The sequence below is a fragment of the Leiobunum rupestre genome, chromosome 6, assembly GCF_980474605.1.
Source record: "Leiobunum rupestre chromosome 6, qqLeiRupe1.1.hap1, whole genome shotgun sequence".
Lineage (NCBI taxonomy): Eukaryota > Metazoa > Arthropoda > Arachnida > Opiliones > Sclerosomatidae > Leiobunum > Leiobunum rupestre.
Genome location: NC_143389.1, coordinates 50,332,818 through 50,352,538, shown reverse-complemented (window position 1 = coordinate 50,352,538; position 19,721 = coordinate 50,332,818). Strand labels below are relative to the sequence as shown.

At 37.1% G+C, this 19,721-nt stretch overlaps 3 protein-coding genes across 4 annotated transcripts; all 3 read right to left on the bottom strand.

Annotated features, from left to right (window-relative positions):
* Window positions 1-586: 586 nt before the first annotated feature.
* LOC149941368 (trimeric intracellular cation channel type 1B.1) lies at window positions 587-3,950 on the bottom strand. Its single transcript, XM_090178638.1, has 7 exons — window positions 3,707-3,950; window positions 2,844-3,000; window positions 2,580-2,764; window positions 2,423-2,510; window positions 1,995-2,206; window positions 1,706-1,929; window positions 587-1,643 (listed from the first exon to the last, which is right to left on the bottom strand). Exons 1-6 carry the CDS (start codon window positions 3,825-3,827, stop codon window positions 1,832-1,834), a joined length of 861 nt encoding a protein of 286 aa, XP_090034764.1. The 5' UTR covers window positions 3,828-3,950; the 3' UTR covers window positions 587-1,643; window positions 1,706-1,831.
* A 149-nt stretch (window positions 3,951-4,099) lies between these two features.
* l(2)34Fc (reeler domain-containing lethal (2) 34Fc) lies at window positions 4,100-7,097 on the bottom strand. Its single transcript, XM_090178238.1, has 5 exons — window positions 7,073-7,097; window positions 4,811-5,009; window positions 4,612-4,745; window positions 4,455-4,546; window positions 4,100-4,388 (listed from the first exon to the last, which is right to left on the bottom strand). Exons 2-5 carry the CDS (start codon window positions 4,998-5,000, stop codon window positions 4,316-4,318), a joined length of 489 nt encoding a protein of 162 aa, XP_090034364.1. The 5' UTR covers window positions 5,001-5,009; window positions 7,073-7,097; the 3' UTR covers window positions 4,100-4,315.
* Window positions 7,098-10,007: 2,910 nt separating this feature from the next.
* Srp54 (splicing regulatory protein 54) lies at window positions 10,008-13,868 on the bottom strand. 2 transcript variants are annotated; one of them, XM_090177796.1, is made up of 11 exons: window positions 13,702-13,868; window positions 13,435-13,574; window positions 13,236-13,390; window positions 13,077-13,168; window positions 12,861-13,016; window positions 12,613-12,788; window positions 12,421-12,551; window positions 11,430-12,288; window positions 11,040-11,357; window positions 10,770-10,949; window positions 10,008-10,701 (listed from the first exon to the last, which is right to left on the bottom strand). In XM_090177796.1, the coding sequence occupies exons 1-11, from the start codon at window positions 13,714-13,716 to the stop codon at window positions 10,266-10,268; spliced, it is 2,658 nt and encodes an 885-aa protein (XP_090033922.1). In that variant the 5' UTR covers window positions 13,717-13,868; the 3' UTR covers window positions 10,008-10,265. The 2 variants fall into 2 exon arrangements, with proteins under 2 accessions (XP_090033922.1, XP_090033923.1); XM_090177797.1 differs by having other exon boundaries at window positions 13,236-13,369; window positions 13,702-13,867.
* Window positions 13,869-19,721: the final 5,853 nt, after the last annotated feature.

Genomic DNA, 19,721 nt, shown 5'->3' with positions numbered 1-19,721 from the left:
ATTTTAGAGGTGAATTACAGGAAAATATAGGAAACTAAATCGGCGAATTTTATGCAAATATAGGACACTAAATAGGAAAATATAGGAAAAAATAATAAGGTAATTATTGCATATCTGTATACTTTGACTCGAATCACCTGGAATATTGATAATTTTTGGTACACTGCTTTCTTGCATTATTGAATCACTTAGCGGATTTACAAAGCCCGTACATTTCAAGGTTTTGTTTGAAAGTGGCAGTGTTTACACTACATGTTCAATGGCACGTACAAAAAAATTCTTTCATTTTTAAAAGAGCGTTTATTTATAGGAAAATAGGTGAAAATAAAGGAATTTATAGGAAGGCATTAAAAATATAGGAAATATAGGAAGTCTGGTCACCCTGAATTAGTAGATCACTATTGTGTTACTTGTAAGTAAGGTAAGTAAAAATTAGAACCATAACTTGTAAAAGTAAGTCTTTAAAAAGCCTATCGTGACCAGCCCACTTTTTGAGAAACTTTCACACTTTTTGTTTTGAAATAAAATATACATAGAAAAATTTGTTAAATGGACATTTTTAATTTGTAAAAAGTCCCAACACTGACAAAAACAAATAGGAGAGAGTTTACAATATTCGGTCATATTTGTATACACGATAAAACAATTGTTCCGTGGTTAAAAGTTAGAGGGTTTCAGTTTACAATATAAATGCCTTGAATAAAACCCCTAAATTTGAACCAAAGTCTTAGGTAAATTCACGTGATTATGTTTGACTTGTAGTCTAATTAATTATAAATTGAACCACAATTATATTTTGGGGGAATATAACTTTTTAGGGGACTGGAAACGGAATTTGCATGGTATAAAAGTCAATGTATTGGTTAATTTGATAGAATTTTCCTCTTAATTTGAAAACTATTGAATCTCTATACACTATAAACAATCCAATCAAAATATAATCTTAGCTTACCTTTTTGGTATAAGAGTTTACAAAGCACCAATTGCACGAAGCAGACCCAAATTAAAACTGAGAAAGCTTTATTAGTTTTTAATCGATTAGTTAATTAGATGCGATAATTGCATTCTTTATTATTGGTAGAAACATTTTACCGGGGCTTCTATATTAAGTTCAATATAGTATATGTAATTTAAGTACTAGTTGTACTAAATATCACTTAGTTTGGCACGCTAAAGTTAAAAAAGGCCAAATTTTTTTAACTTTAAAGAAAGGCCTATTTTGAATATTGCCTCTCTAGAAACATTCGATCCAAAATGAGGCAAATTTCCTACAAAAATCATCTACACGAAGTTTAAAAAACAAAATTGAGTATTTATGGGCTTAATTCTTAGAGAATTTCTTTCGTAATAAAGACTAGTTAAAACCTTTCATTCTCATTTAGAAAACATTTCACTCATTTTATTACCACTTATTTCCCGCTTGGTAAATAAAATATTATTTCGGTTATATCGTATAAAAACATCTTTCTCGCGATAATTTAGTTTAAAAGAGTGAATATGTAACTGATTGGATTGTTTTTTAAAGTTTGATTTTCTTAAAAGTTTGTTTTTTCTTCAAAAGGATGTAAGGGGGAAAAATGCAAAGAAAAAAGTACAGTAAGAAAAGATGGGAGAGGGTTAGTTTCTTTGGGTGCAGAGGGCACCTGAAAGAAGGCAGAAAAATGAAGTAGTGTAGTATTGTTAGAAATTGTTAGTTCATACTCACATCGTGTTCGCTTATATTGGGTTGTGATTTCCTCTTTCAAAACCTCTCTTACTGTTTCCAACACTCAAGAGAAATTGAGAAAAGGGGGAAGATATTAATACGAAAACAATCAGATATCTGACATCCTCAGTCTTTCTTTTTAGTAGCTTCAGGCTTTCCATTTTTACTGCTGTCACCTTTGGAGGCATCTCCACCGCCTCTGGCTCCAGAAATAGCACGACCCACTGTATATGAATAATCAAGGCTTATAATAAGTTACATTAAGATAAATTAATGTGATATTTCGTACATGCATCCCAGATGCCACCCATGAAAATAGCGCAGAAAAGGTTTTCAAATGGTACGAATGGGTCATGAATTCCAAGCAACATGGACGATAATTTGAAGTAAACCAAGAATATAACAATTCCAAAGTAAACAAGTGCATGTGGTGCTGATATGATGTCTGTTTTCTTGTCCAAGACAAAAATTACTGAAGCGACGACGCAAGCCTTGGTTGGGCTGTTAAAATTCATTATAAATAAAAATTATAATTAACTCAATTAATTTTTCTTTTGCTCTTCTGTTTTATGTAATTTAAAGTTTTTAAATTTAGGTCTGCTTATCGCTAAGCTTCACTGAAAGATGGGTAAAATTTGAAAAATAATGTTAACAGAAAAGAATAGCCCATTTCTAGTGAAACTAGCAATAAACCAGTCCCTTTTAAGATAGGCTTACAAGCTGGGTTGCATAAGTTCCATCGCACCAGGAGTCCAAACACCCCTTAATACTCGTTCAAAAAGTTTCAAAAATGCTGCGCCATTTCCTAAATTCCCCAAGTACAAATAGATTTAAACACTTTTTAATAATAGACTTGAAATAAAAATGTTTTCACCTTTAATTACTCCTATTACAATCATGATTAAATAAGCATTTGGATATATCTTAGCAGCATGTACGACCCCGTCATGAACTTTCTTACACCTCATGACCTCCTTCATCGAAGCTATGACTAGCTTTATCGGAAGAAATTTGCAGATTTTATAGACAATGTCAAAGGGAGAGTAGAATATAAGGTACCTACAAATATAAAGGGTAATGGGTATGTAATAGTTTGCTTCTCGCAACAAGTGACGAGATTTAATTAGGAATAACTAACCAAACTCCAGTAGCCATCAACAGAGAATTTTGGTTTTTCATTGCAGCTAAAATTGGTTCTCCTAATAAGAAGCTCGCTAACATAGCCCCAGCAAAAATTGACACCATTGATGATACCCAACATGATAATGGATGTTTACGAGAGAATAAATGTGCACCTACAATTCATAATTATTAATTGACTATGATGAATAATCCTTATAAACATTGAAATAATTATTTGGCTAGCACTACAGGTTTATGTCATTAAAATTGAATTAAATGTGATATTTCCGGGGCTTCAATTCCAGTTTAGAGATTCTGATGACTAATTGCGTATGAAACCGATTAAAAACGCTAAAACACTATCTTAAAGAGTTGGCAATAAGCCCAAATTTGTAAGGTACCCTGTCAATGGGGAGGGGAAAGTCTTAGCAAGGGCTGGGTATCCAGTAGCTATTTTTGTCAAGCTGGAGGCCTCCCAATGCGAGATACGACTGTAATATGGAAGAATGTAGTTCTACAAGAAACTATTCTTTAAGCTTTATATTGAGTAGGAATGTAAATGTGCAAAAGCAATAATATTCATCTAAAAAATATTTATTTGTAATAAAAACGATAGTACACTAAACCCTCTAGAAAATCCACCAGCCATTATAGCACAATTACAAATAAGAATAGTACTAATCATAAACTTCATTTATCAAGACTAATATGCTTCATGATCTTTACAGCTGTAGTAATAGTGCAAGAATTGGTTTCTCAATATTAGTCTATTTAAATGAAATTGAAGGGTTTTAGTGCTAATCCCTCCCACAAACCCTATAAGGAACTGAAAATCAATCTAAAAAAAGAGAGATAAAAGTTTTATAATGGTGGTCTTACCAGCAGCCAAGTCTTCTCTCACGTACAGGCATGTTATAGCGCAATGGGCAGCTTCAAAATAGGGGAACATTTTAAGTTTAGTTACTTGATTTGCTAAATCGAGGAACGCCTCGGGATCCATTTTGTTATTATTTTTTGTAATTCGACACTAGCTAACTATTAAAATTAATAATAAAAAGCGGGGTAAATGGGCTAAAAGCCTAAAGAAGGGCGAACCAGGCAGAAAGAACTTGTGGAAATCTTTCCAAAATAACGACGTGTTTCATGGGACTCTGGCGCCATCTACCCGACTTTCAGACTCATAATTGATGCGGATCTTGACGTTCTCTATTGACACGGAAGTTTTACAATATACAAATTTTTAGAAGAAATAGTCAAAAAAGGGTGAACATTTTAATAGAAAACGCTTGGTTTAAAACAAATTACAATTTCGTAAAAAGAACGGTTTGATCACAAAAAACAACCCAAATTCTTCCAAAATAAAAAAAAGAGTATTACAGAATAGCATTGAATAAAACTTAATGCTGCATCTAATAGAAACTGGCAGTAAAAAAACGAGATCCCTCATGAGGCATATCGCAGTAAAATGCCCGTGGTGAAGGCATATCTCTATTGGATGGTCAGGGTAGTTTTGCTTGGAACGTTGCTCCAGTAAACCGCACCGGATTTAATAACGGTAGCCCTATTTTAAGAACAAAAATAATTAGTCACCTAAAACAATCAAAACATCGACGGTGAGGTAGCGTACTTGAATGTAACTCGTCCTTTGTAACCTTCAGGGGCGGTCCAGTAAAGGGTCAAAGTGTCCCTGGCGGAGTTGGTAGTGTGGGTGGCGGTGTTCTACAAAAGATGTGAATATTATAATTACGGGGCTTTAATTTAATTTGGAAAGAAAAATGCTATACGGCAGTTTGTCCGAAGCAGTTCAAGGGTTTCGTTTTGTCATTCTCGTTGGTGTGGAAATACCCGTTGACGATTTTGTTGTTAGCATCGCGGGCCGAAACCATGAAACCAACGAATGGGGCCCCGCGGATGGTGACTGAAGATTTAAGTATAATTGGTTATTACGGTTTCTGAAAGATAAATTTTCAAAATTCAACATACCCGCAACGTTTTGACCACCGCGGACTTGAGGTGGGCTAATATCTACCCTGTAAGGGCTAGATTTGAGATCTTGACTTTTGGTACCGTGACCAGGTTCCTGGTTATCACAGACTGTGTCGGGGGCGCCACTCGGGTAGCAGCTGACAACGGATATCAAAGATACGACCACGAAAACGTAGATCGAATTCATTTTGAATATCTGTTAGAATTAAAGTCAAACGTAATTCAATCAACAGCGAACCGAGTAAATAACGATCAAAGCAGCCTGCCTTGTCCTTTCGTAGCTAATATCATAACCTCGGTGCGTATCATTTCAACTTTAATCCTAATTTAGGCGACCCCGGACCAAAGCATAGGGAAACCAAAACATAAGAACCACCCTTCAAGATAATTGCGTATAAATTAAACTAACCAAAAAACTATCAACAACTGGTTATTCTAATTAAAAAAGGCCTTTAGGCGCTAACACTTTTTGGAGAAATTAATGTATTTTTTAATAACACGTGTTGGTGTTACATTATAGCCTTAATTACTTGGCACCTGGGGCTTTTTACTTGGAACATTAGTAGACCAAGTACCCCCGTGAAACTAGGAATAATTATATGACTAGTAAACTCGTACGGTACGTGTATCATTGAAAAAAAGTCTTAGGTAACGGTATAATGATATAAAATTAAAACGCCAAATAGTCCAACTCGATTCAAGCTTATATTTAAGTACCTCATTAATCAACTTTTAAGGTTGAGAAAATTAAAAAAAAGATAATGTTATTTAAATTTACGTCGAACGTTGGCAAATAGGTAAAACCTGTCTTCGGTTCAAAGCCTTTTAGATTTACACGGAAATTACTTAAGATGATTCATCGAAAAGCCGCGGTAGGACCTTGAATAAAAGATTGAAAAAAACTTCTTGAAAAATAAAAGTAAATTAAAGTTGACAGCTTTCTCTACAAGGTTATCATTTAACTTTAATAATTTTCTAAGAACTAAAAATTGTTTCATTTCGGAAAATTATTTATTATTTTAAAAGTTCTTGGAAGTTAAAATGGAAAAAAAAATATATAATTTGTGTAAGTTTACCGGCGACGGTTTCGTTTCTAAACGTAATATTGTCAAATGGGTGATTAATATAATTACGCGTCTATTGGGTAGATTGAACAGCGGGATGAAGGGAAGTTTTAATAAAATTTGTGGCACGTTGATTGGTGCCAAGGTTACGCAAATCGGAGATTTCTTTCCAGATCGCGAAGCTTCAAAACGCGGTAATTATAGTTAACTACCAGCAAAAGTGACATTATTATAAAAAGTGTGTCGGTTCCTAGACTTTCGAATGCATAAGATTTACCGAATGTCCCCATCGAGATAGAACACTCAGAAGGCTAAAGTGGGATGGACTCACTCACTCGTTACTTATTTTATTTCTACTATTCTCAAGAATGCATTTATTTCTACTTAGGGATAATTATTATGTTGAAATTTTTTTTAGCGTTGCTCGCCATCCCACTCCTATTAAAAAAAAACACGTCTTCAGACGCGATTGAAGTACGTTTTTCTTTTCCCCACCTCTCGTGCTCGGAGAAAATACAGCGATGATGCTCGCGTCGTTATCCCTAAGTATAAATAAAAAAATACATGCATACCAAGAAAGCAGAGCGTACTTGAAAGGGTTATTTATTTGTGATTATTAATGGTAGTAAATAATAAAAAAAATAAAAATAATCAACTAGGCTAATACCCAAGGCACCACCTTAGGCCCAAGTCATCCAGCGACTTATTGGGCCTTTAAACAGGTGGCCGGGTTACAATGCGTAGGAGGGTGGTAGCAACTACCTAACTAAAATTTATCCTAGTTCTTTCAGCAAGCGTCACTATTTCAACGTTTTAATTATCTCTACATTCATTTTAATAACGCTTTTCACACTTTTGTTAATTATTTTACTTTTGCTAACAAGATTATTTCGGAAAGTACGATTGGTTGATTATGATTGCGCGGGTGACACTGGCCCGGGTCGAACAGGGCACGCCAAATCGTTAATGAAAGTTAAATTAGTCCCGAGATGGATTTCTATACAGTAAATTCTTTTTAAGATTTTTTCCTCGTGGAGATTTTTCATTTTGTTCCCTCTTGTACGGAAAGCCAGACAATCGAAAATGATGTCCAAATTCACCTATTTTGCGAAACAATGAGACCTATTTTTTGCATAAATACAGGAATATAGAGAATGCGGTGCTTAATACCCCAAACAAAGGCCAAAGTACTTACTCGTTGCGTAGTATTATTTAGGGTAAATGCAGGCGAATTATTATTATAGTTGACGCGAGATTAATTTTCCCAAAACTCGATTCTACAACAAATTGGTAATTAGTCCCGTAGCTGATCTCCAACCCCGTTATTGAAACACCTTTCACTTTCTCCCTTAAGCTTATGTATTTGGGTTTATAATCATTTTTAAGACATGACACTTTCAGGCGGCGAGAAGAAAAACGAGTTATAAAACTTTTTCCTTATCCGACTGATAATCTTTGGTCGAAATGTGGGTCAAACACTTTGGGAAGAGTTCGGGAAATTTACGAAAGACCTTTACGATTTCATCCCCAAAACACCAATAAAATATTCGACAATTTTAAAAGATTTAAAAAAAAACGATAAGAAAAGGTAAATTTATTTATTTAATATCTGATATTTCAAGAAAGAAAGCTTGGAAAATTACCGACTTAAGACTGGAAAAAATATTACTTTGGTAGTTCACTCGCGAATAATCTCGAGAAAACAACACTTCTGTTTTCGATATATTTTTGAACGGCTCATTTAGAAAAACACCAGGTTTAGAGTGGCATCTTATACTCATCATCAGTTGAATATTGATTTTTAGGGGGTGGGGAGCGAGCCTTCCAAATCAATTTATTTCCTTTGATAATATTAATCCCAAGAACAGCTGTTGGCCCCAATATCGTCCGCTAATTACAGGGTAAGGAGGGGGGTTGCAGACACCCTTCTTTGTTATTCTGCCGCCGCTGGAAAGATGAGGAGAATGAAAGATTTCCGGGGTGTCGGATTGATCGATTTGCAAATCTCCTTTCCCTTTCTTCACCCTTTTACGCCAGAACGATTTAGAAGCGAAGGGCGCGCATTAAATTTAACAGCAATGAAAAAAGGAGAAAGGAATGATATCCACATTACAACGGCAAAGAAAAAAAATTGAGTATTTTAATAATTCATAAAGCCCAAATTGCGGGTTACAGCGCGCGTTTTTAATAAAATATTAGTAGTGATTATACATTCTACGCGAAAGATGAATAAGTGATTAGATTAGAAGATACGATTTGACTTAAAGGGAATATAACCTCAGGTTTTAGGTGTGGAACACCAAACTTCGACCATTTCCCGCTCCCTCCTATGACTTTAGATATTTTTGGCGCTGTTTAGTGACTTCCCGCCCAAATTGCTTACATAAAAAAAACATAAAAAACGTCTTCAGGTTATATTCCCTTTAATGAAATTTAAAGTTTAGAGGTTTAGAGATGCCATGTTCCAGTTTTAAAAACAAAACATTTTGAAAGTACAAAAAAACAGCGGTGTTCGTGAGTAAAGATTCTAAAATATTTAACTGAATGGTGGTTAATTAATGGTTTTACGTAAAAGAGGTAAAAACAAACGTAAGTTTTGGAAATGAGACAAAAAATTAAATATGATCTTCGGTCAAATCAGCAATGAAAGTAGAAAATATTTATCGCTTCGCGTTTTCTTTCGTTTTAATAAAGTGAAAAATAAATAAGTTTTCTCACCTAAGATTCTTCCGGATTATCGGGTGGGAAAACACGAAGGTGCGTTCGACTAAAGAGACTCGAAATAACTGATATTCACGGCGTAGAAAACTTTCATAAAACTCTGGGAGAGTTTAAAAAGCTAGACAATGGGTATTTAGGACACTTCCACTTTTTCTAGTCATAAAGCATTTTCATTGGGTCGAAATATAATTTTCGAACGGGCGCCCATTAAAAACGAGTTCTCCTTAAGAGAGAGTAAAAAATGGAAATTTTTCGCATCCTGACTCCTGAGAGATAGGGGCGGTACGTTATCTCTCTTTCCGAGAAACCTTCCCGAGTTTTCGCGCCCCGCGGACATTGGCGCGCTGATATTACGCGGACGAAAAAACCTTCTACAACTCTTTCAATTGGTTTTTGACTTTCACCCCTTCAGGCTATTCTGACCTCGAGTCCTAACGGATAAAAGGGGATGTGCGTTGTACAAATTCTGACTTTGATACGGGGTCCTTGTAAGAAATTTAAACAAAGAGTCCTTCTCTTTTCCCTAAACTAAAAAAAAATCCCAGACGAGAATTATTACAGTATACAAGATAAAGGTTATTTTATGAAATAGCTTGTTTATGGGTTTCTTATAGTGTACAAATTAAATTTTAATATTTATGTTGGTGATAGGAACACGAATCTGATAATTTCTTCGAATTAATTAATAATTTATGAATCAAGTTGCGAACCGGGTTTGATAGGAGTAAAAAATTTTTGCCTGAAATTACGCATAAATGAATAATACAGGACAGGTAGAGCTTGGATTAAGAATATGTTATCCAAGGGTAGAGTGGGTGATAAAAAGGAAACCAGGTTGAGAAGAAACAACTGAAGATGGAATAAATTTAAATACAAAAATTTTGTGTGTTTAGCGTTATCTTATTTCCACAAGGGATGGAAATTTCAAGGTTCACAGAATTGTTTTAAATATTTAGGCGTAATTTCGGGTAGCTCCTCCGCTTCTGTCACGTGACCCAGCCATACCTTCTAGCTTACCAAAATACTTTTTATGTAGCCCCACCCTCAAATTTTAATTCTGTGTGTTACGTTTGGTTTTGGCACTAGCATTTAAGAGTTGCATTATACCAAATATATAAAAACACAAAAATTCAAAGGCTTTTTTCTATCTTACATGCACACAAAAGAAACTACATAAATTGGCCTAACTTAACTCTCCTCCCCAAACGGGACTAACAAGCCCAAACTCTCCAAATGAGGTCTTTTGCTTTGGGTAAAATTAATTTGTTAGTGTTATCTAAGCCTAGAAAATATTGTAGTTTGTCCATGACAAGAAATCTTTAATAAAAAACTATTTCCTTGAACAAAATAATAAATTGATCGATTTATGGCTAGAATAACCATAACTTATTAATTCAAAACAACATTAATCATGTCATTTTTAAATTTAATGAACTCTTGCTCAATACACTTTTTCATGGTGATTTAATAATTCATTCGGTAAACACATATTTGAATTCCAACTACAATTATTAACCTCATTCTCAAATGTTTTAAGATTTAACAATGAATGGTAGGCTTAAAAGTAGTAAATTTAAAATCTAGTGTCTTGTCTAACATCTACGGCACTATACTGTTAGATTTAGTAAGGATGAAGTGAAAGTAAAAAAATACCATATTTAAGTCATCTAATCACTGTCCAAATCCATCATTTGAGACCGCCGATCACTTTCCGTATCACTGGCAGTTTTTTTGAGGACATCAGGGCGAGGTTTGACTTTCGGTGATTTAATGTACGAGTCATTTTCATCATTACTGCTACTGCCTGATGGGGTTTCGCTGCGAGGTCGCCGACCTTCCACCTCCAAAATTGGCATTTTGGGCCTTCTCAAAATGCCCTCCCTGCTTTCGGTGTCACTGCTATCGTATCCTTTCTCCTCTTCGTCGTAATTCCTAGTGACTTTTGAATCGGACATGGAAATGGCAGCTTTTTCCCTTAGTAGTTCAGTGGACGACTCTCGGTTTCGCTTCTTCTCGTCTTCATCTCTATGCCTCTTCTTTTTCTTGTCCTTGCCCCGTTCCTTTTCTCTGCTGCGATCTCTATCAGATTTCTTCTTTTTACTCCTTCGATTAAAAATATTACAATATTGAAATTATTCTAAATGGAAAAAAAATTAGAAAGTGCTTCTTACTTAGTTGAGTCTCTCTTAGGTGACCTAGACCTTCTTTTAATGGGAGATCTAGACCTTCGCCTCGTAATTGGAGATCGAGGAGAGCGATGTCTTCCTCTAGGTGGACTCCTCCTCCTAGCAACTCCCCATGATGGAGAACGTCGAGGTGATCGTGATCTGATCGAAGTTAACACAATGTCACTATTTAGATAGCGTTGGAGAAATTTTAATTTTCAAATGAAGTAGAGAAACAATAATAACACCACAGAGGAGTGACTTTTAAAATGTTACCTGTGTCTAATGGGTGGTGATCTGTGTTTGATACGAACTGCACTTCTACTTCTAGACCGTGATCTAGACCTTGATCTAAACGGTGGCGAAGACCTCCTTCTAACTGGTGGTGAAAATGAGCGAGAGTGACCTCTTCTGCCCTTCCTTCTAACAGGAGGCGGAGAAGGCGTTCTAGATTTTCTAGATCTTCTTTTCCTTGGTGGAGAGATGGATCTGCTTCTGTGTCTGGCTTTTCTAGGAGGAGATGGGGACCATTTTCTATGAGATGGTGATCTGGATTTCCTTCGAGGAGATTTAGATTTTTCAATTGGTGGAGAGCTGGTTAAAAAGAATGCCAATGTAAATTATTTTACATTTAGAAAGAGTCAATTAAAAAGAATAGGAAATCACATTTCTTTTCGCGCTGGAGAACCGTCGCTTTTTGAATCTTCGGAATCTTTGGGTTCATCAGGTGGTGGAGCGGGACCTTCTCGGCCATCGTCAGATTTTCGTTCAAATTCCTCATCTTCAATAGGAGGGGGTGGTGGTGGGGCCAATTCTTCATTTTTTATATCAGGTGGTGGTGGTGGCATCATTGGACCCATTATTTCATCCTCTGCAGTTTCAGTTTTGACCTGCGCAGTTGTTGGAGGGGAAGGCGCTTCAACAGATTTAGGTTTCTCCGTTTCCATATCAAGCCCTTCTAACTCTTTAACCAATGGTTTTTCCGTTTTAATCTTTGATTTCCTTCTCTCTTCGCTTGCCTCACGCTTACTTTTACTCTTATCGCGACTGCTTTCACTTCTGGGTGATTTGTCTTTTCTGGGTGATCTTTCTTTTCGGCTAGATCTTTCAGATCTAGAATCGTCTTTGCTCCTGGATGATTTGCTCGAAGAACTTTTGCCAGTTTTACTACTACGATCTCTAGATCTAGACCTACTCCTTTTGGAACGCTTTTTACTAGGCCTATCTCTGCTTTTAGAACGACTCTTTTTCCTAGGAGAGACTGATTTTCTGAGCTTCCGGTCTTTAGATCTTGATCTAGTTCTTGACCGTCTCTTTGATGCTGTTCTGATTGGCGATCTTTTGGATCTAGATGAGCTCCTACGGCGAGATCTGCTGATTCTACTGCGCGAAGTTGACCTTCCACCCCTTGACCTTCGACGAGACCTTGATGTTGAACGCGAACGTGACCTAACACGGGATCGCGACCGACTTCTAGTACCTTCCCTTTTTTTGTCTGGATCAGTCAATTCAGCGAATAAAGCATCTATATAATTATAATATTAGTATCATTAATTATAAAATTATTACAGATAATGACCACAAGTCTGTACATGCATTGAGAATCATATCTTGTATATACAGTCATGTAGTGAGTTAGCATTTTTAAGAAATAAACCTGGTTCAATAGCAGCTGTAATCAGAGACTGAGCCTCGCGAACTCTTTTCATAGCCTCTTCTATTTCTCTTTGGGCAGCTTCAGAGCTCTTGGTTTGAGGTTTAACGATAGCATTGTTGGAGTGATTCACTCTAATACCAACAAAAATAAGTTAACTACAAAACCTAACTTTAAAAATCCATTTAAGCTTACTTTAAAGGTCTTCCCGCAAATAAGAAACCATTATATTGAAGGGCCTTGGTCAAGCTAGTTTGCTCAGTAAATTCCACAAAAGCAAATCTGTTACTAGCATTTTCAGCACCTGCCATTCTAACATATTTAACTTCGCCTATATGATTGAAAAACTTAAGTAGTTGCTCTGATGTTACCTACAAATTTAATTTTAATTAGTTTCAAAGTTCCATAAAAAAAATTAAATTTTAAATGAAAGTTCAACCAACCGTAGGGGCCAAGTTTCCAACATATATAGTTCTCCTAATTTCTTCAATTTTTACGGGATCCATAGTTGCTGGAAGCGGAGGATATTGAGGCAAACCCAAAGCAGTTAATGTTGGGTCCACTGTTGTTATCACCTGCGCTCCAGCAAGGTTTGTAACCTAGAAATTAATTAAAATAGATTTAAAATTATAACATACGTCTTCTTAAGACACCAATACCTGATTAATGAGGTGACTAGGACCAGACCCTAATATCCCAGGAACATTTGATGCTGCCAAAGACATGGCTTGACTTTCATCAGGTATTTGGCCTGAAAAAAATTGCATAATTTCATTTAAAGGTAAATACTTAAGTAATAAAACTATTAAAACACTTACCATCTACAACGGGAACAACTATCAAGGCTCTGTCAATAAAAACTGTGTTTGTTAGATGCTGCGCAACACCAACACTCCAAGACTCTTCGTATTTCACGTAACATATACGTGACGCTTGGTGCATAGGATGATCCCTATTAATCAAAGAAAAAGTCCTTTCAACAATTAAAGCTTTAGTTTATTCTTGAACTTAAGTTACTCTGAAGGGTAAAGTTTGATATCTTCAATTTTCCCAAGAAAACTGAAGAGCAATGTCATTTGATCCAACGAAGCAGCCGGTGCAACGTTGGTCACTTGTATGACTTTTGTGTCCAGAGTAGTCATGCTACTCATTTCAAGCTGCAGAATGAAACGATTTAAAAGTAATTTATATTACTAATGGACAACAAATTATATTTCTGATTAGGGAAATCAACATCCTTTATATCTCCCAGATATGACAAAGGCTTATGATATAGGTATTTACCTTGACGTCTGCCATAATTTATTTGATGTTCATATAATATTCAAATTAAACAGAACTTGAAACCGGTTAAATTACACTTAAATTTTAATTTTTAATTAAAGACGCACACGCATTGCAGCACTTTAAACAACATCGTTGAACTCGTTAGATGAAATCATGAAATGTGAAATGAACTCGCCGGCCGACGCCGTAAATTGTCATGAACGCCACTACCAACTTTTTACTAAAAATTTTCGTTTGTTCAGGATCGAGGGTAGGGGGAGACCATAGTGAGGGAGACTCTCTAAATGGAATTCATCATACTCGTCACTCGTAGATATATTTAAAATATATATAAAAGCTCATTGAAGTTGAACAGTAATGGGGGTGGCGGTTAAGACAATTAAGAGGCTCATGTCCATGATTAGAGAAAAGGAAAAAGATCCACAGAGAACAAAAATTTCTAGGATGCGTTACTTTAAAACTAGCTTGGAAGATATTTTAATTGTTTGGGGAAAGGTTTCTTAAACCTATTTAAGCGTATTTAAGACATGTTCAGATTGTAACTCTTAGAAAGGAAATGAAAAAGTAAATATGTCATGATAATAAGTGTTAAACTTAAAAAAGAACCCTATCAAATTAAAAGTTACTATAACTAGAATTCCCACCCCTGAAAAGATTTTTGTGTAAGAAATGTAATATAATTTGAATATCACCAAGAACGTTCTTGATATAACCATAAGTGGATCATTCTCTCTAAGCTAGGAGCAACACACAAGGAGAACGCAACCCGTCAAAAGTCGTGGATTTTTATCTCTCCGAGGGGACTTTGTACCGTAGGAGGGGTTATACAACCACCGTGTCTGTCTGTCGGTCTGTGGGTCTGTCTGTCTGTCAGGCCTGCGAACGCGTTCGCATTTTCCGGGCAAAGCATAATCACTGCGTACCCAGTTTCTTAGAATCAGGGAAAAGGTTTTTCCAAAAGCGCCCCCTTTTTGTCATTGGGTGTAGTATAATTTTTTAATCGGCCGGGATTCGAACCCGAGCCCTCTTGAACGACAGGTGAGCGTTCTACCGCAGAACCACGGATACAGTAACGCCTACTTAAAATTAAAAACCCTTCCGAGGAGAGGTATATTTTGGCTTGCCAACTTGTCTTGTGTACATTTTTCATTGGCTAAACGCGTTAGCCCCTGCTGCCGTCGGAAGGGGAAAATTCGGAAATTGACTCCCCCCCCCGCCCGTAAAACGTTCAGCGTAAAGGCTCGTGACGCTCGTCCAATGAAATTCGTACACAACCCTTCGTTAGCGTGTTTAAAGGCTAGCTGCGTTCTCCTTGTGTTTGTTGCTCCTAGCTCTAAGTATACAAATTCCGGGTCTCGGTCGGGTATCTTAGTCTAGGTTTCGTGACGTCAGAGCTTGTATAGAGAGCCAACTCCAAAGATAATTTTTTTTTAAATATTTCGGCGGAGGCGCCACCGAGTGGTCAAGACGGCAACTAGTGGGGCGTTTATTGAACAAAACCAGAAATACATGACAAAACTCTACCCTTGGATCTGAAACTGACCTTGAACAAATATGGTACAGGTTTTTGGGGGGGGGGAGAAATTCGATGAGCCAACCCCCAAAATTTATCTCTCTCTGGCCCACGAGACACGTTTAAGACGTGAAACGTACCATAAGAGATTTAAGAAACGTTACATTCGGCAGTATAAATTCTGAGTGAAGTTGAGGTGAAACACAGTATAGGGCGGTTATAAAGGGCTGCCAGACCGACCCCGACAAAGACGCTAGTCATAGGTAGCATAGCGTTTTGTCTACTTCGAGAGAATGATCCACTTATGATATAACTGATATTATGACATTCTAAATTCCTGACAGTTTACTCATTGTTGTAGTACAAATTGAAACAGAGCTTTCTCATTTAGTCCACTTTATTAAAAATAAACTTATATTTTTAACACTATAATTGGGGGATCTTAAAATTCATTTGGCGCGTGGAAATACGCCGCCATGTTAGGGTATAAAAGCCGGTAAAAAAGGCCTGCTATACATCACAATGTAAAGGTACCGTCACGCGCGTACCATCAAATGTTCAACTTCAGCTTCGCAATCTTCAAAATGTCAAAAATATATTTCCTGGTGCCATTGTCCAATCAGCTACAATTGATACAGGTCTTGGAAACAGGCAATTTCTATAGTCATGTCTATTATGACTATAATTCTGCTTAGCCCAGAGTTTGGGTATTGGTACACAAATAAGCTATACATTCATGAATTCCCTCCGCTCTCAATTTATCATTCTAGCCCCCATGCACTGGAGGTGATCAATTTGGTTAGCCGCTGCGAGCGGTCGGGAAAGAAACTCATAATTGGTTGTAATTCGAATGCTCATTATATCTCATCTCTGAGGCCCCAGTGACTGTAATCATCGGGGATATGAAATAATGGAATACGTAGCTAGTACCAAACTTCATATTATCAACAAAAACAATGAACCAACTTTTCTTACTCGTAACCGAAGTGGGTCATTGATCTTAAGCTGTGTACAGAAAACTACAATTAAAATCTGGCATTTGTCAAGTGATCCATGATCACTTTCGGATCACAGACACATTTTGCTACACCGTTACGGTGAAACTGAATCAGGTTAATACCGAGCTTTTTTTTTTGAGAGTCACACGGTATGGTGTCGGCTAGAGCCTTAGACACCAAGTTAATACCGAGCTTCCTAGCTTCGTAACCCCAGACGAGCGAATTTTGTCTGGTTATCGAGAAAATTTAAATCTTCACTTGAAGGATTATAAGCCAAGGCTGTCATCGGTGCTGGATTTTGATTTGGCGGTTGATTGCATGCAACATGCCATTATCAACTCTTACCACCGAAACTGTCCGGTGACGTCTGCCAATTAGCCAAGGTTAGTTCCTTGCTGGAATAATTAGATTGGTAGACTTCGCAAAGAAACTAGAATTCTTTTAAGTAAAGCTAAGAGGGAGGGCGATTGCCAATTGGGCTTCCTATATGGAAACCATACCATAACGCCATCCGCGACGCCAAAAGGGATTCGTGGAGAAGCTTCTGTGAGGATATCTCTGATTTCCCCAGTACAGCAAAATTAATGAAAATTATGGCCCATGATAATACTAAACATCTTAATACTATTAAGTTGACAGATGGTTATTCTATACCTCTGGTAAAGATACTCTAACGCACATGTTCGATGTACACTTTCCAGATTCCAGAGCCACGAATAGTGCTGACTATGATCCTCTTCCCTTAAGGATTGCACGTACCAAAAGGGAAGATTGGATTGTGACAAATAAGGTTGTCACGCACTCTAAGCTTATTTGGGCTATAAAATCTTTTAAGCCTTGTAAGTCTTCAGGTCTGGATGGGATTTTCCCCATTCTTTTGTAGGAGGGCATTGATATGTGGGGTGGCAGAGTGGTTAGCACTTTCGCCGGGTTCGAACCCAGCTTGTGGCACCGGGTGAAAACTCGGAACAACTTCTTAATTCCGCGATGAGTTTGCAAGTTATCTCCCTACTAGTTTAAGGGGTTTTCCCCGAGCTCTTCGGTTTCCCGTTCCTTAAACACTTGTTGAGGTTAACGGTAATAGTTAGTGTAGGGAGCTGTTGGCTCGCGTGGCACTAAGGGCTTCGCACCACCCTCCTACGCATTGTAACCCGGCCACCTGAATTAATGGCTTTAAAATTCGCTTGATGACTTAGGCCTAAGATGGTGCCTTGCGGATTCTCTGCCCCATACTTTTGTAGAATCTACAGTACTTGTATTGCTCTAGGGTATATACCAAGCACCTGGAAGCTTTCTAAGGCGATTTTTATTCCGAAGCCTGGAAAATCTAGTTATCTCGAGGCAATCAGTCTAACTTTTTTCTAAAACATTTTGAGAAACTGGTTGTTATTGGCCTAGCTGTACACTATTATCATAATCATAATCAGCTAGGCTAATACCCAAGGCACCACCTTAGGCCTAAGTCATCAAGCGACTTTTAAAGCCATTAATTCAGGTGGCCGGGTTACAATGCGTAGGAGGGTGGTGACAAGCCCTTAATAAAACGCGAGCCAACAGCTCCCTACACTAACTATTACCGTTAACCTCAACAAGTTTGTATGGAAGGGGAAACCGAAAATATCGCGGGAAAACCCCATAGACCAAAGTGGTCTGGTGGTCAAGAGTCAAAAGCAAGACTGTGAAGTGTAAGCTGCGTACCTTACAAAGGTTGGTTTGTATCAGTGGCATAGCGTCAGATTTTGGGCCTGCCTGCATTCGAAGACGACAGGCCCCTAAAGTTGGACTTAAAAAAATAGAATGTTCACAATCCACTGTAAGGCCTTGATTGGTTTCCCGAAATTCCCGTACCGTCAGCCTCAACGATTACTGGTTCGGTTTCCTCAGATTGTATAGATACATAATTTACTTCCAGAGTGCCCCATTTTCGGATTTACTCTAGTCGATTAGAGCGAGATCTATGACGTCAGAGACAGATTCGGAGCGAATCTCGAGCAATCAAATGGAAAGCGCTATAAGACACATTTTGGTGCTGGTGTATTGTCTACTAGCAAAGATAATTTAAACTCGTACCCTAGATTCGAAATCACTCTCTCGCGCGTTGCTGATAGCGTTTACCCACTTCCCGCTGGAACTCAGAAAAAAATTCGCTCCACGGTTTGCGCCTTACCGCAACCGATGGAGCCCGATTTTTCTGAGGTCACGTGCCGGAAAAGGGTAAACGCTTCGTAACAAAACCGTCAATGGGAAAGCTCTCAGTATTCGAATCTAGGGTACGAGTTTAAATTATCTTTGCTACTAGCAAATACGGATTTTAAGAGAGTCTTGATTTTACGCTTATGTACTTCAGGCAGAAATTACTGCTCGACCATTATTGGAATGACATCAACGGGTGACGGATACAGAGCTATAATCACGAAGATAAAAATTGAAAACGCTAAAATTTTCAGAAAACAAATCCCAAATAAAGTTACAGATAATTCTTGATACTGTAATATTTTAGCCTTGGGCTTTTCAATTATGAGGATAGTTCTTCTGGAACGCATGGACATTTCGTCCAAGGTGGCAGGTGGCGTGATTTCGATAATGGTATACGGCTCTTTAACTTTTCGGGTAAAAAAAATTTGAATTTTCGTAACTTTTTCCAAATTTGTGTCGGTCTCCCTTTAAAAATAACGGTTATCAAAATTCGAAATCCCGACTTCACAAACTACACATATAAATCTGCCTCAAGTAAAGGAGCAGATTTGATTTTGAACTTTCTTTTCTGATCGGTCTTCATATTAATACACGCTATATAGTTATATATTTTAACCCTATAAAATTCATTTAAATTGATAATTTAGTCCTAAAATTATCCTATAATTTTGAAAATTTATCCTATAATTCCAATATATTTTTGAATACTACTCAAAGTCCGTCGAGAAAAATACAAAATTAAAAGAGTTCAGCTTGAAATAGCGCGAAAGTAGACAATGGCCACTGTAGTCTTCCCCCTTAAGCCCCTATTTAAAAAACATTGTGAAAATCAATAGGGATCAGCCCCTTCTGTACCTCCACGGCCAACTTTGATCTCGCGCTATAGCGGCCAACCCATTCGTTGAAGTTTCTATGTTAACCTACGAGCAAAAGATATCTGTATGAGTTGAGCCCCCTAGTGGAATATTATTTTTAGAATAGTTTTTGCATTGCAGCCAATATAAAAAACTGTATGAGTTATTATAGCGGGAAATTCCTTGCTCAGGGAATTTCGGGGAATAGGTTGGCCGCTATATCAGGAGATCAAAGTTGGCTGTGGTACCTCATGAGAGTTGATCCAGCCAATCATATTCTGGGATTTTTTTCAGGTTAATTTCTGGAGCTTGCGCGGGTAAGTAGTAAAATTCAAACGCCAATGTAACCAAGAGTAAAATTAACCCAATAAAATTGTAAAAATTTCCGAACTGAATGCATATGCAATATTTTTATTATCTCACCCTCATTTGCCTTTGGTATTTCGAAATTAAAAT

What these genes read in the sequence shown, in the direction of transcription:
- Srp54 (XM_090177796.1), bottom strand. An exon ending in TTTGCGGGAAGACCTTTAAA is followed by an intron (nt 12,552 to 12,612) that starts GTAAGCTTAAAT and finishes TGTTGGTATTAG; the next exon opens with AGTGAATCACTCCAACAATG. An exon ending in TCACCACCCATTAGACACAG is followed by an intron (nt 10,950 to 11,039) that starts GTAACATTTTAA and finishes CTATCTAAATAG; the next exon opens with TGACATTGTGTTAACTTCGA.
- LOC149941368 (XM_090178638.1), bottom strand. Translation starts at nt 3,827, where the DNA reads ATGGATCCCGAGGCGTTCCTCGATTTAGCAAATCAAGTAACTAAACTT. An exon ending in GAGAGAAGACTTGGCTGCTG is followed by an intron (nt 3,001 to 3,706) that starts GTAAGACCACCA and finishes TATGAATTGTAG; the next exon opens with GTGCACATTTATTCTCTCGT. An exon ending in GGGTGGCATCTGGGATGCAT is followed by an intron (nt 1,930 to 1,994) that starts GTACGAAATATC and finishes ATTCATATACAG; the next exon opens with TGGGTCGTGCTATTTCTGGA.